This window comes from Callospermophilus lateralis, chromosome 14, assembly GCF_048772815.1.
Source record: "Callospermophilus lateralis isolate mCalLat2 chromosome 14, mCalLat2.hap1, whole genome shotgun sequence".
In the NCBI taxonomy this organism is placed as follows: Eukaryota; Metazoa; Chordata; class Mammalia; order Rodentia; family Sciuridae; genus Callospermophilus; species Callospermophilus lateralis.
This window is the reverse complement of record NC_135318.1, coordinates 25,454,953-25,473,135: the sequence shown is the minus strand read 5'-3', so window position 1 is coordinate 25,473,135 and position 18,183 is coordinate 25,454,953. Positions and strand designations below refer to the sequence as shown.

The following is an 18,183-nucleotide window of genomic DNA, read 5'->3' as shown; positions in this document are numbered from 1 at the left end:
AAAATACGTTCAAATTTCCTAGACTACCTTTGCACCCATCCGATAGAAACCATTTTAAAGGGGTTAGGGGCATAGCACAGTGATAAGTGTTTGTGCTGAGCAAGCATGAGGCCCTGGGTTCAGTCCCCAGCATGAACAACAAAATTTAAAGATACTGATAGAAGCAAATTAAGAAGGAGGCATTTCTGAATACTGCCAATGTAAGTGTGAACTTTTACAATATTTTCAGGAAATAAATTGAAAGCATACATGCTTCTTGACCCAGTATCTTTATTTATAATGATTTTCTTCCTAAGGCACTCCTGCAGGTGCCTATGTGGAGGCACGTTGCAGCATTATTTATAGCAGCAAATTAGGATTGGGGTGGGGAAAGGTTGGGGAGGAATTACACAAATGGCTAGCACAAGATGTGGTAAATAAACCACAGGGCATCTATACAACAGATTCTGCACAGCCCCTCGAGTTACCATCTTTCACCCATTTTAAGATACCCCAGATTGTAAATGTCCTCCCATCTACCAGATGTTAACATGTAACAGGATGGCCTGTGGCCATTTTCAGGTGCCATTGGTTACCAGATGACTCCAATTTCAGAGATGCTGAAATTGGGATCATCTGATAGTGCAAAACAAAAATCAAAGTGTAATGTAGATTGGTGACATTGATTTCAGTTTTCAATATTCTGTTATATAAAATAATAATAACTTATATAAATATACAACAATGTATAGGAAAATCTAAGGGGATAAAAACCCAGCTTTCAAGGATGAGCATCTTAAAGGTACGAAGTTCACCTGTGAAGGGATAGGTGGAAGGGAACATAATACCTTTGGTTATTTATTCTTTAGAAGAAGCATGTATTAGGGCTGGGGTTGTGGCTCAGCGGCAGACTACTGGCCTAGCATGTGCGAGGCCCTGGAGCCTCAGTACCACATAAACATAAATAAATAAAATGAAGGTATTGTATCCAACCACAACTAAAAAAATGAATATTAAAAAAAGAAATTATAAAAAAGAAGCATGTATCATTTTTAAAATGAAAAAATATTGCATAAAGATCAAAGGAAAAAAAGTTGAGGTGTTAGAACATTGTGAAAAAATGACCCAAACTTTAAGTGCTCACTCTACTAATTTCACTTTCATCTCCTAGGGCATCCGCCTCTTGGGCACAAGACAACAGAAGCACTAGTAACCACACCCTGTTTTGCCCAAGTCCTCCCAGCCTTTACAAACAACCCAGCAAGGGAGAAGTAGGTGGCCCAGCCTTGCAAATGAGCTACGCAGGGTGAGGCTATTTTCCCCTGAGCATGCAGCAGCTGTGGCAGATTTCAGATTCAGCTCATCTGGCTCCAGAGCCAATAGCTGGCTGCCATCTATGCCTTTATTTATTAATTTTTTTTTGTCCTCTGGTATTCATTTTCTTTTTGTGGCATTTCAAATTATTTTCTTTTTTCATGCTACATTGGTTTTAAGTTATTTCTAAGCCGGAAAGTTAATTAATAAATAGCTTGAAAGAAAAATTCTAATTGAATTAACTGAAAGTTAATGCATTTTCTCTCTTCAAGAAATTCTTCTTCTTTTAACTATCCTGAGAATGTACTCATTATAAAACCCTTCATTTTACACCCACACATTGTTTTTCTAGCTTTAACACATCAATTTCACAAAATGATACACCAAACACGTTCAAGTGCCTTTCTTTTAAGTGAGAAATGGTAAAGAGGGAAATGAACCATTGGTGGACAACCCAACAGACACTGAACAGCCCAGCCAGGAAACCTGGCACAAGCCCCTCTAGCCACCCTCCAACACTTAGGAGGTGGGACAAAGCTGGGGCCTTAGCCTGTCTCATTTTTTCCTTTTGACCAAAGATTTGATGGCAGATCTAAAACTTGAAAGCAGATTTGTTTAAATAATTTTTCATTTACTTCTACTTTCTTTCCTTTTTGTTCTAATCCTTTTCTTATACAGATTGAGTATCTCTTATCCAAAATGCTTAGGATTAAAAGTATTTCAGATTTTGGAGTTTTTCAGATTTGGGGATAGTTGCATAGAATCTCACCAGTTGAGTAGCCCTAATTCTAAAATCTGAACTTTTGGGAGCATTTCAGACTTTGGATTGTCAGGTTAGGTATTTCTCAATACAGGCTGGCATTAAATTTTGGACTTCGACCTAGAAGGATCTAATATATTTTGCTATATGTAGAAACTGCTAGGAATGAGGATTATAGAAAATAAATGAAGTATTAAGAAATATACAGACATATGTCACCAATGGCCAAGTTTTGTTTCTTCAGGTCATTTATCATTCTTTTGGGAAATAAAATGATGGTTTCAAAAATTCATGACAGGGTTTGGCATGCAGGTAACCAACCCGAAGCCATAGACTTATTCAATCCTATGTACATACACACCTGTGATAAAGTAAGACCCAAGGAGTGAAGACATAAAAGAGAAACATCAGGCTCCAGAGGAGGTGAGAAGAACCTGCTGCAGGTCTCTTGCAGAAAGAAAGTGGACCTGGGCTTACCTGAATCCTTCATGGGGCAGAGCGCACACTGCATTCCCCAGGCCTCTCCATACAGACAGCAGCACTCGGTGTACGTCGTCTGCTTCCCTACAAGAGGACGGCTACACACATACTCTTCGCTCAGATGTTCCCAGCACAGATCTTGGTAGACATCGGTTTCTTCTATTTGTTCTAAAAGGGAGGCGATGGTTCCTTGACAATTGCACTGTTATTTCATCAACACTGTGGTGGAAGCCAGTGAGCGTCAAAGTTTCCATTCCTACGTCTAAGAGTGACTTCCAAATAAAAGTCTGAATCTAGCCTGGTCTTTCCACAATGAAACCTCTGTCATCTCCAATTGAGTGTCATTCCACCAGCTAAAATTCAGACTGCCCATCATGTTCCAACTAAATCCTTGCTTCCGTAGCTTGCATTGTCATATAAAGTGACCCACTATCTTGTCCTTGAGAGACTTCCTCCAGTCTTCACTTTTTCACATTTACTCCTTTGTCAGATCCTACCATTTCTCTCTAATTTTTTCTTCTTTTTTGATTCATGCTTTGTCACTCATTTCATCTGCCAGCACCCTGGACGAGAACATTCTCCTCATTCTAATCTTTCTACCTTTCAACTGGCTTCACCCAAAGCAATCTCTTGAATATCGTGATTGATTGATTAGCTATGCCTGTTATTTTCTTTTTAAAGATTTGTTTTTTAGTTGTAGTTGGACACAATACCTTTATTTTACTTATTTATTTTTATGTGGTGCTGAGGATCGAACCCAGGGCCCTGCACGTGCTAGTTGAGTGCTCTACTGCTGAGCCACAACCCCAGCCCAGCTATGCCTATTATTAATGGCATGTCACTTCATCAGATATGAACAGGGATTCCTACCAATGGATTTCAGGGCTTTCTACCACTTTGTAGAACTCCACCCTCTGTTTCTACCTAGCCTCATCTGTGTCTTTCCCTCCAGGTTAGATTCAAAGAAACTGTTTTTACTACATAGCGTTATTTTTTCCATCTGTATATTTTCACAGCACACCATATGATATCGTCTTAAAGCTTACCAAAGCTCTCAAATTTGACACAGTATGTCCCTGATTAGCCTTCCCTGAACTCACATCTTCCTCATCTGCCTCTGAAGGTCAAGTAGGATGACCTCGGGCTTGGAAGAGCTCTGCCTTCTCCTCTGTGCTGCTCTGTATCCTGCTGCCCGGTTGGTGAGTATGTTCAAAACATTAAATCTCTCACATGTCAATCATATGCATCTCATTATTTCTCTTAGAATCTCACTTTAGTTATTTCAAAATATTCAATAAATCAATTTTTCTATTTTTTAGTAGTTCACACTTTAGTCAAAACACAAACCTTATGGTATTTATCTAGACATAAGTTTGCATCTCATATCCAAACATACCATTTGATTCTGTTGGTCGGATACATCTTTTTTCTGAAGCATCCAGGACCATTGGATGGGTACAAAAGCAGTTATAAGAGCCTTCTGTGTTAACACACTGGCCATCAATACAACTGTTGGGATCTTGACATTCATCCATATCTGAAGAGAAAAAAAAATTACTAAAGCAAATCAGCAATCAGTTGTACCTCATATACTTACTCAAGTTAACACATAGCTAAATTTAGTCCAGATTCCAAAGGCTGCCGCAAGTTTAATTAACTACAAATCATCATCCAAAAGAGAACGGCTCTGACTCTAAAAACATTAAGTTGAACTGACTGCAAAAATAATGATGCCGCCATCACTGGTATTAAATATGGAAAGAAAACATCTATGAACAGGATACATTTTGAAATTTAAGATAAAATGCCTTTTTATGATATTTTTAAAGTTATTTCCTTTTCTATGCTTTTCTGCCTAGTGTATATGGTTTTCTGCTTTAAGCATTAGAGTCTGTGTCAGCATTTTAAAGTAACTTTCACTTGCTTGGTATGAGTGATGAAGCAGGAGGCTCCACAGACTAAAAGGACATTTCAGTTATACCAGTGACCGGAATTATAATTCCACATTGAATATTAACTGTTTGAAATCCATTCAAATAGTTGGTGTTTTTTTTTTTCTTAAATTTCAAAAATCTTGCTTAAGAGACCCATGAAACATTGTTTTGACATGTGATTTAGATTCAAAGAAATTGCTTTTACTACATAGCATTACTTATTTTTTCCATTTGTATATTTCACACCATACGATATCCTCTTAAAGCTTACCAAAGCACTGCAATTTGACAGGATCATAGTATGTCCCTTGCTTACAGTAGCATTCATAACCAGGCTGAGTGTTCAAACAGAAACCATTTTTACAGATCTCCTGTCCAAAAAGTAGGCATTCATCGGCATCTATGGGGAAAAATTGAGAAATACCAAAGAGGAGATAGTTTAATCTTCCCACAAGAAGAAACTAATATTGAGCTTCAAATGAAATATTATATTATTTACATTCCAAAGAATCTTAAAGACCCACAATATACAAATTCTTAAAATTAGGTATAATTGATAGATACAGAAATGTAAGCAGATATGGTTTGTCTGTGGAACAATGACCCAAAAACAATATCAGAGAATGTATATTTGTAATACAGCACCTGAGATACTACTTTAAGTTTGATGAAATAATCTATGGATTCCATAGTGTTACCAGAATATTTTCTAAAGAATAGACCTTTTAAGAAATGTGCCTTTCTAGGAATGTATATTCTGGCCCATTCACTAGTTGAAATGCATAGAGCTGTCAACAAGAGTTTGATGGAACCTGATCAAAGTCTTCCATGATCATAAAGATAAGCTAACAAAAGTATAAATTGCTAAAGGGGTTGGCAGACCCATTCCCCCATAGAATTAAGGTCTCCTGGCCATCACTTAAATTTACACAATGATAAACTGAAAATAAGGGTATACTGCCTTGATTAAAATTGAAAGGATTAAATAAGATAATTCACATGCCAGACTCAGTATACACTCAGGCATGGGCAGATGCTCAAAAGTTATCTACTGCTTTTGTTAGCATCAGTTCTAGCATTTCACAGCTAATATCAGCTAGCATCCATTTCAAAAATCAGAGACTCCATAGATGACTTGTTCAGATTCACACACATGGAAAATGGCAAAGCCAAGTGCAGAGGGCTGGCTGGATCTGAATCCAGTCTTCTTCCAACCCCCACTTCCAGCACTGTTCAGGCAGGGTGAGGAGGCACTTATTTTTATATAAGAGAGGATGGCTTTATGGTGGAACTAGGGTTCTGTTCCATAACATGAAGTGAAATTTAACTACATCCCTGTAAAAATATAGTATGTGATAATTGTGAACTTGAAAACCATTTGACACATATTACAGACCAAGTCTTGTTATTCAATTGGACTACATCATAGATGTATTTTAAAAACACAAATGGAATCTCTTATCCAGCTACTGAATTATTCCATATTATTCAAACACTCGTTTTCCAAAAATGGATGAACAATAAAAATAGTATTATAGTCTCTTTTCCACCCACTTAGTAGTTTTAAATATTAAACTACAATGAAAAACAATCACTTTGTGTATAAAAGGTTATAATATATCTACCATGAAAATGTCAAAAGTAAGCATTTAATGAGGAAATATTCATCCATTAAAATATTCACAAAAATTTAGAGGCTGCATATTTACTTTAGAGTTATATGATAGCAGCATTAAATGTGTAAAACTTCCTTTTTGGTTTTGTTTTGTTTTTTGCAATACTGGGAACTGAACCCAGGGCCTTCCCTCCATTATGGAATTACATCCCCAGTCCTAAAACATCTACTTTTTTTTTTCTTCTTTTCCATTCCTCATTATGAATGTGTGGCCCTTAGTACAAGGTCCTAGAAATAGAAGGGTTAATTCTAAAAAGGCACGAACCTTGACTCTGTTGATGACCACAGAAACATACGCCAGTGGCCCAACTCACAGGGTCATAATTTACATGACTTCTAATACACCCCAAGGATAACTGGACAAATTTAAGTATGAACTCAATGCAGAATTTTGTAGTAGTTTACACACATTATCTCACTTAATCCTCATTATAACCTCATTTCTATCTCTCAGATGAGCACACAGCAACTCAGAAGGTGAAGTGACCTCCCATGGTCACATAGCCGTGAGTGTTCTGACTCCCAAGCCTCAGCTCTGATCAGAGACCAGAAACCTTCCTCCAGTGGTGGAATTAAGGGCTTTGTAATTAGTTTCCATGGCCCCAAAGAACCCTCATTCTGTGTAACCCAAGCCACACTTCTAACTAGAACTTCTGACAGGTGTTGCAAATTCACAGCCACTTGACTCTGACCTTTGTAGTTCTCACCACCAATGTCGTAAGAGGATTCTCCAGCGGGGACAAAACCTTTCCCCCTAGGACACATTTCCGTGAATTCAGCTGAATTTAAAACAGACAAAAACCAAAAAGCAAATAAGTCGAAAAATAAAAACAAAGAATCAACATCTTCCCTGCAGGCAGATTTTAAAATCAGTTTTACTTTCCCAGATTCAGTATCTTTAAGCAATTTAGGCAAATAAATTCAGAACAATCCCCTTTATTTTGGATTAGGTACAAATAAATCTAATGACTTATTCCATATTATTTATATACTTATATTATTTATAAATTTACTAACATTTTTTTTAAAGCTCTCAATTCCCCCTTGTTTTATTTACCCATGTTTAACTGGACACTATGACTATTATTTTTGCACTATTGTGGTGTCTAGTATTTTAAAGGATCAATAAAAGCCCATAAAGCAAAATTTTAGCTTAAATATCCAAGCTCTATTTACGGATAATGCTGTGTCATGGCTGGCAAAAGAGGTTGATCTTAATTTTAAAATGGAATAAAACAATTATCTTTTTGCCAAAGCATCTGATAGCACCCAAGTGTCTCAGCACTCCCTGTGAGAGACAGAAGTTGAAGAATTCATATTGAAGTGGAAAGAGGGTGGTGGCTCTAGCCCTGAATTACAGTCACCATAAGGTAACTTGCCCTCCAGTCGACTATGGCTGTGAATACGTCATCCCAGGGCCTCAAAGTAAGAAACAAAACGAAATCCTCCCCAGGCCCGTGGACACCACATGTAAAAACACAAGTGCAAACGTCACCCTGGGCTGCTTCTTACCAGTCCCCAGGACCGGGCAGGGGAAGATCTCACAGTTGTCTCCCCACCCGGCCCCTGATGTACAGCAGCATTCTTGTTTGGTGACGTTGGGGGCCAGCACGTTATCACAGAGACTGGCGTCATTGAGGTTATAGTAGCATTCTTTCTTTTCTTCTGTAGGCTGGTCCACATCTAAATCTAAACAGAGGAGAGAAAGTAAGAGGACCATCGGGAGGACACCTCAGATCTACCTAGGACACAACAGGGCAGAAACCGCCATGGGAAAGAGTGACAGGATATGTTCATGGCAGTCCCCTTAACTGCTTTCCACGCTCAGAGTCAGGCTCTTCCACTTCAGGATAAAAATGCACTTCAATCCCAAATTTTGGTGGATTTCTAACACACCCCAAGAGTGTAAATCTGTCGAAGCCATTTCCTTTGACGTTAACCAATTACTTTATTCTTGTAAATTTGGCTGTGAGTACAGTTTCCATCTCTACTTTCTTGCCAAACACAGGGCCATTCTTTATGGAGCTGTAACACCTACTTAAATCAATGAAAATGTTCCCCAACACTTGACCAGAGATCTGGGGCCACACATAATATTGAAGCCTTCGGTGGCTATTTGAATCAACCATGCCCCCAATCTTTTCTGGGCTGTATACAGCAGAAGTAGGAAAATACTGCAGTAACCTGGAGCCCATAAAATAATCTTTCATCACTGAAAACCTAGCCACTTAAATTATTGCAAATATATGACTTTGAATGAAATAATGAGTGCCAGCTAAGCCTCAGCACAGAATTCCAAGTCTGGGTTCTAGTCCCACTTCATGTGTGTGTCCTAGAAGAAAATGCCTTCTAACAGATGCAGTCTCCTTGGGACAAACACAAAATGATAAAGAAAAAAAAAAAAAGATGAGAACAAAACCCACCCACTTTCAGATAATACAAATGATTGAATTCTATCAGACTCAACACCCTTGAACAAGTCTTTGATCCGTATTTTGTGACTGGACTTGAAAGTAATCCAATTCCTTTTCTACCAAATGCCATAGAGTCCAAATGAATGCCTTTGATCCAATTAGAATTTATTACTTGTTTTCATTTTATGCTGTATCAAATAAAAAGCTGACTACTGTCATTACAATTACTTAGATTAATTCTAATGAGATGATTTCATCAGAACTTTATATTGTTTCCAGATTCTTAGACCCAAAGAAACTACAGGGAACAAGGGAAAACATTTTCCAATGAAGATGAGTCTGAGACTTGAATGTCAACCCCTAGTTACCCTTCTTTTGAAGTTGGTAGATCATTATGTTAGGAAAGATTTAATGAGGTATTTTACAATAGTTTCCTATATATTTATTTTGGCAGGGCCAAGTTGACTGTGGAAATGTGATTAATATTAAATAGTAAAAGCATTTTAAAAATAAAAGTTCTTAAAATTCAACCAGAGGGCTGGGGAGGTAGCTTGGTGGTAGAGCATTTGCCTAGCCTACACGAGGACTTGTATTTGAGCCCAACACCAAAAAACAAACAACAACAACAAAAAGCCTACTCCCCTCTTCTAAAACTAATGTTCTATTGTGGCATTAAAGACCAAGCAAAGGAATAAACAACCTCTCAAGTACAAACTCTCAGAGCACGGAGTATGAATGAAAACATCAAAAGATCCTTCACCCACCTTATTCTTGCCACTCACTGGTTATTCTTTGATAGATTTTTGGCTTGCACTCTTAGTAGGACTATCTGATGATAAATTCAAGTGTATAGGAAAAAACTTGGAATGCTGATTTCCATGTAGCAGTTCTCAATCATTCCCTTGTGTGTGAAACTGAATAAAACCCACCACACCTCCCTAGTCATGCAGACATGGAATTTTCTTTGGAAACTAAGGGTGTGTATTTTAAATTATTATTAAACCCTTCACACAAAACCCTATAGAAAATTTTGCAAACTTTTCTCCAGCATTCTGAATAAATTTCCAGTCTGTTACTACTAACAATTCTCTTCAATATTTTCCCCTGCACTGGCCTAAAAATGCAGCTAACTACTAATAAATGTGTTCAGAAATACAAATCAAGGAAGCAACATGGAATTTTACAAACTAAGATTTAGTTTACAGTTGTACTAAAAGTAGAATCAATCACTTTTTCCTTGTATACAAATAGTTCTAAGTATGTCTGGCATTTATTATAAAATATAATACTATGTAGTAGGGTCTCAATGAAGACTGCTATGTTCATAGGTAATCAAAAACCACAGGCTTCTCTCCAAAGTCATGCATGTCAAAATGATACATACACACACATATAAATATACACACACAGAATAAATACTGAGTTTTCTATGATGCTGCACTCACGGAAACTAAGAAACAAAATTACCTTTGTTTTTTGCCTTTTCTGTGGAAGGAAACTCATATTATTTCATAAGGGAGATAATCAATAATATACTTGTATTACTTGGTTTTACATTAGTTCTGCTCTTATTTTCTTTCCCAGCTTTTTGAAAATTCAATGTTTACACAGCTGAAATGGAGGGTTAGGCAGGCCCTTATCCATGTTTGAAAAGAGATGCAAATTCTTTTTCAAAAACTGGTTCACAAAGGTCATTCAGGGAAAAACTATAATTTCCCCATCTCCCTAACCTTTAAATAATTAACTTCCTTGAGAATTTTTCCATTGGGGTAAAATTCTGATCTGTAAATATACATAATATAATTTCTTTGAAGAATTTCTATGAGTTTAAGTCATTGCTTCTGGATTGGAGGTTTTCTGTTGGTTATGGAAAGGGCTAAGCATGAAAAAGAATAAATTTTCTTTTTCTTAAAGATTTTATAAATAAGATTAACCATACCACACATCACATGCCACAGACTTCTAAGAAATATATTATTTCTCCTCCAGTATTTTCAGATTTTATTTTTCTATTTTTATTAAAAGGCTGGCTTAACATCTGTTTATAAATATCAATTTGTGCATTTTAATCCTAGGGGTGTGGTTTGGTGATAACAAAAAAAGTGACTTTTTGAACATTTTACGTGTGGTTCTTTTTTGTCACAGCAATTTGTTTGATTGATTGATTTTGGTGGTGGGGATTAAGCTCAGAGCCTGGTGCATGCTAGGCAAGGGCTCTACCACTGAGCTACATCCCTAGCCCCATGTAGTTCTTTTCTGAAGGAAATTTTACCAAGGTCTTTTCACATGAAACGCAGAATGACTAGCTATGCCTATAGAGGGAGCAGGTAACACAGCACCCTCCTGTTGTGGAAGAGAAAACTGATTCATTTCAAGTGGCTCGTGTCCATGGCTTTCTTTCCCCAGAACCCCTCTTTGAGGCACAGCATCCTACTAATCTCAAGTAGCTTTGTTTGAGATAAATGAAGAGAGGACAGCAGATGATCCCTGCCCATGTCAGCATGTCCCTTGCTCTGAACAGGACAGAGGGGCTTAGAGCCACCATAGAGAGCCCTTCCTGGGAATTCCTTCCCCTTGGTCTGTCAAACTGCAGAGTCTTTCCCTAAATATGTGCAACTGCAAGGACTGCTATTGGGTGAGAAAACCCCAAAGTTTTTTCTTTTTGATTAAAATGCACATGAGCTTTTAAAATAGGCTCTTTTGTCTTCACTTTTTGTCTGCATTGCTTTTTGTAATGTGTTCTATATGTCTTCTGAGCCAATCCTCTCTATGTCCTTCAGACCAAAATGACCCAGGAGTAACAAAGTGAATGAGTGTGAGTAAAGAGTGCCCAGTGAAACACCAGCCATAGTGGACAAGAGGTCAGTGCACAGAAGTCTGTGAGAGTGGTAATGTTCAGGAAATTATTTCTGCTAGATGCACCCAGGAAGCTGTCCTCCTTTCTTAAATTTAAAAATCTCAAGAAACACTCACAGTTTATATCACTTCGTGTTTTTATAAGAAAAGGAATTCTCAGATAATATTTCAAGACGGAGTAAAAACAGAACTTAGAAATTCATTTATGTTTCTTTTTTCCAAGCTCTCACCTTCAAGAACTTTCACAATGGAGACATGTGTTATTTATTATTTAAAGCAGGATTGAGGAGAAAGCCCTCCTCAGTAAGTTCCAGAAGGTACTGACCGTAGAAATGGATTGGATATGATAGAATGTGAATAAAAACGAAGGCCAGAGAAAGGTGATCAAAGTTAAGTTGAAAAAACAGAGCACAGGAATTAACATGTTTTGAAGAAGATATCTCCACACAGTTCCTGTTTTTAAAGAGGTGATGTGAGTACAGAGTTGGGCCAGTAAACTGGCCATGGGCTGGCCAGAGAGTCCACTCCTGGATGCATACACCTAAGCTACACTGTGGCAGGCCAGGGAAGGCTGTCTGGAGAGGTGACATCTGAGCCAAGTTTTGAAAAATAAATTAAGGAAGAAAATATTTTTTTAAAAGTCAACAAGCAAGGTGCCAGAGGGTGAGAAGCAAAAAGTACAACTGAACTTAACTTTCTATGGCAGAGCAAGGTGGGATGCCCATCACATTCCACCATAATTTCCAACCAAAAGCTAAGCACCAAAAAAAGCAAATAACCTAATCAATAAATGGGCCAAGGACATGAACAGACATTTCTCAGAAGATGATATACAATCAATCAACAAATATATGAAAAAAACGTTCATCATCGCTAGCAATTAGAGAAATACAAATCAAAACTACTCTAAGATTTCATCTCACTTGAGTCAGAATGGAAGCTATTAAGAATACAAAGAACAATTTGGGAGATGATACTAAAAAGGTTTGTTATATTCTAGTGGGTTTTGTTACCTGCTAATGGAATTGGACTTTATGCTGTAGACAGTGACAAGAAGTTGATAGATTGAAGAAGGATTTGAAATCAGAGCAGTTTTAAAAACACAAATGGCCTCTTCAGCAAATGATGCTGAGAAAACTGGAAATCCACATGGAACAAAATGATATTAAAACCCTATCTCTCACCATGCACAAACTCAACTCAAAGTGGATTGAGGACCTAGGAATTAAACCAGAGACCTTGAGCCTAATGGAAGAAAAAGTAGACCCAAATAGGATTAGGCCCCAAATTCCTTAATAAGACTCCTATAGCACAAGAATTAAAACCAAGAATCAATAAATGGGATGGATTCAAACTAAAAAGCTTCTTCTCAGCAAAAGAAACAATCAGTGAGGTAAATGGAGAGCCTACAGGATGGGAGCAAATCTTTACCACAAGCACATCAGATAGAGCATTAATCTCTAGGATATATAAAGAGTTCAAAAACCTTAACACCAAAAAACCAAATAACCCAATCAATAAATGGACCAAGGAACTGCATAGATACTTCTCAGAAGAAGATATGCAATCAACAAATATATGAAAAAATGTTCAACATCTATAGCAATTAGAGAAATACAAATCAAAACTACTCTAAGATACCATCTCAGTCCAGTCAGAATGGCAGATATCAAGAATATAAACAACAATAAGTGTTGGCGAGGATGTGGGGGAAAAAGGGATACTCATACATTACTGGTGGGGCTGCAAATTGATGCAGCCAATTTGGAAAGCAGTGTGGAGATTCCTTGGAAAACTGGGAATGGAACCACCATTTGACCTAGCTATCTCACTTCTCGGTTTATACCCAAAGGACTTAAAAAGTATATTATAGGGATACAGCCATATCAATATTTATAGCAGCACAATTCACAATAGCTAAACTGTGGAACCAACCCAGATGGCCTTTAGTAGATGAATGCATAGGAAACTTTGGTATATATACCCAATGGAACATTACTTAGCATTAAAAGAGAATAAAATCATGGCATTTGCAGGTAAATGGATGGAGTTGGAGAATATGATGCTAAGTGAAGTAAACCAATCCCAAAAGAACAAATGCCGAATGTTTTCTTTGATGAGGATGCTGACTCATAATGGTATTGTGTGGGGAGCATGAGAGGAATGGAGGAACTTTAGATAGGGCAGAGGGAAGGGAGGGGAAAGGAGGGGGGAAAGGGGTAGGAATGATGGTGGAATGAGTTAGACATCATTACCCTAAGTACATGTATGAAGACACAAATGGTGTAAAAAATACTTTGTGTACATCTTGAAAAATTGTGCTGTATATGTGTAATACGAAATGAACCACATTCTGCCATCATGTATAACAAATTAGAATGAATAAACAAATATAAACTCTGGCAAAATGTGGAGTAGGAATTGATGGGACAGGCAGGAAGAGGAGTCAGGAGGCTACTGCAGTGGTCCAGGAAGTAATGCTGAAGGGCAGGCTCCGGCAACAGGAACAGGACCAGGGAGGGCTATGGAGGGCACTCTGAAGATGGGACTGGCAGGATGTTATGATGGCATGGATGGATTGCTTGGACAGATGGGAATAAAAATGAAAGCATCACTTTGAGATTTCCAGTACTGATCTCAATTAAAGCGCACATAGGGAGAATCCTGGCAATTAATTTGGGTTTGGGTAGTTGGCAGCCAGAGATGCTTACAAGATCCCTGGGAGAAAGGTCCAAAGACTGTTGGAAATTGGAGTGTATCCCTCAGCAAACGGGTGGGGAAGAAGAGTCTTAATAAACAGGCAACACCACAAGAGTAATAGTTGACTCAGAAGCAGGTAAAATATCCCAGGAGAAAAACACAGAGAAAATAAGAGGGTTATTGCAAGCATGCAACTCCCTGGGACGTCAATATGGAAGGGATGGGAAAGAGAAGAACAGCCTGAGAATGAGACAGGAAAAGACCCGTCCAAGGTAGAAGGGCAAGAGGAAGAGTAGTGTCCTGAAATCAATCACAGGGAAAAGAAGGGGAGAAGAGGAAAAACCACTGTCAAATTGAAGTCTCCAGTGAGACTGATGGCTATTGGTATACAAAGCTCCCTGATGACCCAAGAGGAAGCAGTTTCATGTAGAAGAGGAATTAGAGGGCCTGATGTCAATGCCATGAGTAGTAAATGGGAGATGGTCCTATTGTGGTTTGGGGCATACAGGTGTCACCTCAAAGAATCAGAAGGTCAACATGGTGACCAAGATCATCCTGGATGATGATATCCTAGGGATTTTCATCTAGATATAGTTTTGTATTTGCCTTGTTCTATGATGAATGTGTATTATTTTAATAATGGGGGAAAAAGTGAAAAGGAAGTAAAATTTTAGAAGAATTTGGTCTCTTGGGGTACTTAGCCCCAAGAAGTGGAAATAATGAAATGTTTGAAACTCCCCAAGTTGGATTCTTGTACCAATTCTGCCATGCATTAGCTGTATGACCCCAAGAATAACATTTGGAGCTTCAGTCTGGCCCAGAGTCACTTTACCTATAAATAAAGAAGCTGGGCTGGAAAACCACTAGGGTAGTTTCTAAATGTAGAAGCCAGGATCAAGCTCCTGATGTGAGAGAACGCTCATAAGTAAATTAGAGAAGACTGGCATTTAGATTGATGTGAAAGCAAAAATTACTTTTTAATACAAATAACCACCCCAGTCTATATACTTAATCATTTCTGATTTTATTTGCTTTTCTTAAAGTGCAGAACACATACATTGATTATAATATACATCTTTTTCATGGTGTTCTTTTCATTATACCTTCTGTTTTAAGAGTAAGACTCTATTCCTACCACAGAATATCCTCTGTTCACTAATCAAGGAAGAGAACAGCATTTTGTGGGTAAGGTTTGAAGGCTATAGTTGCCAAGACTAAATATTTACTGCTTCCTTTAGAGTGCCCAAAGACATAAAGTTTTTATTGAGCAATTATCACAGGCACTAAGGAAATAAAGGCATCAGACTATATTTCATATCCATATCCTCTTAAATGTGATGAATGGCCTGGTATGGACATTTTTTAATTATTTCTGTTTCAGATTCTTTTAGGCAATGTACAGCAATGTAAATTAATGGCCAAAGGCCCAAGAAGTGAAAAACATTAGACTAGACGTAAAAAACTATATGGGAGCCAAGAAGTCGTGTAGAAATAAGAATCCTAGGATATTAAGTGTTCAAAACTACCTTAAAGACCATAAGAAATAGACTCATGCTGAAAGTAGGTGCTCTTCTGCCAATGGGTATCCTCACCTGTTTTTGAATACCTCCAGGGGAAACACCCTGTATGAGATGTGCACTGACTAGCTCTGGTTAGCTATGGGAAAGCTCTTCTGGATACTAATTTGAAATCTTCCTGCCTGGCATCCCATCCCTTAGCCTAAGTTCTGTACTCAGTACAATAAGACATTAGATTTTCTTTTTTTCTGCTCATTATGGGAATGTGAATTGTCCTGGGAAAACTGTATAGTTGAGTAAAACTGCTGCTGGCTACATTGCAAATTTTTATTTCCTTCCCAAATCACATTTCAAGAAGGTTGAGATCTGAGTTATTAGTACATCTATAATAAAATTAATTGGAATCCTAAATAAAAACTTTGGTACAAAATGTGTTAACAGTAGGTTCTTTGACTGAGGTATGATGCAAACTCTTTAAACTAATTTCCATGTACTTGTGTTGGGTTAAAAGATGTCCCTCTGGGGACATCCTGCAATGCTCACAACCAGTTGGTTATTCTCAGAGGTCTAAATACTTCTGCTTCTGCAGGTTGAGGAGTATGCCAACCAAGACTCGGCTATGTTTATTCTCAAACATTCTGTGCCAGTGTATTGACTACTGTTTTTACCTCATTAAGCAATACATATATCAGCAAAATATTAATGTGAATATAAGATTTGTTTCTCAAGCAAATGCTTTAGAAAGACTAGATAAAGATTTAGTAAAAACAATGCAACTAAATTAGGTGTGGATGAGATAACCATAAAACATTTGAAAACTAAAAATCTAGAGGGATTCATTCTCATTTGCTTTGTAAGAGTCTTTAAATTCTCACTTGCTTTAAAGTAGGCTGTGTAGAGGATGCAAAAGAAATAGAGGTTTTTGGAGACTAGCCATGTAGAATTCCAAGAGTGGCCTCTGCTCAAAAAAGCCCCTGGCCTGTCTTCAAGGACTCATGAATGAATGTACACTTTTTATGCTTTAAGTTAGAAATTAAATATTTAAAAGATATATTATCTTTTTTATAATTTCCAGTTTAAATCACCCTTTTCAAATAACTGATCAAGTATTGGCTCAATGAAGTGAAGTTCTCCTTGAAGTTCAGGGATAAACTCTGTCTTTCAGATACTGGTAGTGAGACCAGGGCAAAGGACAGTTAGCTAACTATCAAAGAAAAGGAAATGGATAGATAGCCCTCTCTATCACCTGGTTGCTAACAACTTCTGGGGGAGGGGAAGGATCACATTTTCTAACATAAGCAATCACCCCCTGGACGGCTCTCTTCCTGCCATTTTGGTCACAGAGGCGAGACAAGAGGAGGAGAGGACATGAGAAGAAAGGAAGCCAAAAATCTACAAAAGAGGCAAGAAATCCTCATTCGCTTGGGCACCAGCTCCGTACTCCTTCCTCTCCAGAGGAGTTTCTCTCTGTTCTATCCTTTAAATAAAACTTTTTACTCTTGCCTCAGCATTTCTTGGGTGTTCAATCTTCAATACCAGGGGAATGAGGACCTGATCCTGATTTTCAAGACCAGTTTCAATAGGAAATTGCTTCAAATACAGATGGTAGTAAGATGGTCTTAAGACTCCACATAACTGATTTTCACCAAAAACTATACAAATTGAGGTATGGCAGAAGTCCACGATGCCAAGAACTATGCAGCTTAGTAAGCTCAACCAGTTTTTGATTGGCTGTGTGTGGTATTTAGGAAGCCAGATAACTATGGTAAAAAAACATGCAAAAATCCAGAAATGATTAGATAAATTAAGAGGAAGGAACCACTATGTATTTATTGTCAGACAAACATTATAAAACAAGGTATTCCAAATTATGTTCTTTGAAAAAGCAGGAGGGTACTTAGTGAACTCTGACTGAAAGAACATTCCAGAAAGAGATAGTCAATGAGACAGCAACCAGAATAAAAGGAAAAAGGCAGAATAGGTGTTAGGAACTTTTAAAAAGTAGAGATGAGGAGCAACGCTATGAGAAGAGTTGCCAAAAGTTCAAATAAATAATAAGCACAGTTTACAGTGAGCTGCTCCAGTTCAGCAAAAATGGTTCAGATTACCTCATGATCCTCTTAAGGCATTATTAATGTCTGAAAAAAAGAAATGAGGAAACTTCGGGAGCCAAGATATGTACTTTAATGAAGTTATATGACCTGGATCAAAAATAATTGTAGTCAAAAGATCCACCACTTCAGAAGAGACCATGAAAGGATGAAAAATAGCCTTGCTGTGTCTGGGACATGGCTGAGTATGAGATTTTGAATTGTACTTGGCTCTTAACAAGTGACTTTACACATGTGATCTCATTAAAAATGTGTAAACAATGGAGTATTACTCAATTGTAAAGAAGAATGACTTTATGATATTTGCTGGTAAATTGACAGATCTGGAGACTTAGTGAAATCAGCCAGTCCCCAAAAGCCAAAGGTTGAATGTTTTCTCTGACATGAGGAAGCTAATCCACAATAAAGGGGGGAGGGAGGGTAATAAAAAAAAAGAATAGAAG

General features: G+C 37.7%; 1 protein-coding gene across 6 annotated transcripts in view; it reads right to left on the bottom strand.

Annotated features, from left to right (window-relative positions):
• Positions 1–18,183, bottom strand: part of Ltbp1 (latent transforming growth factor beta binding protein 1) — a 388,495-nt gene that overhangs the window by 22,539 nt on the left and 347,773 nt on the right. For all 6 annotated transcript variants that reach the window (XM_076833843.2, XM_076833845.2, XM_076833846.2 and 3 more), the window contains 5 exons: positions 7,655–7,831; positions 6,835–6,921; positions 4,739–4,867; positions 3,930–4,070; positions 2,531–2,701 (listed from right to left, as the gene is read on the bottom strand). In XM_076833843.2, the coding sequence (XP_076689958.1) occupies positions 2,531–2,701; positions 3,930–4,070; positions 4,739–4,867; positions 6,835–6,921; positions 7,655–7,831 (705 nt within the window). The remainder of the gene's footprint in view (positions 1–2,530; positions 2,702–3,929; positions 4,071–4,738; positions 4,868–6,834; positions 6,922–7,654; positions 7,832–18,183) is intronic.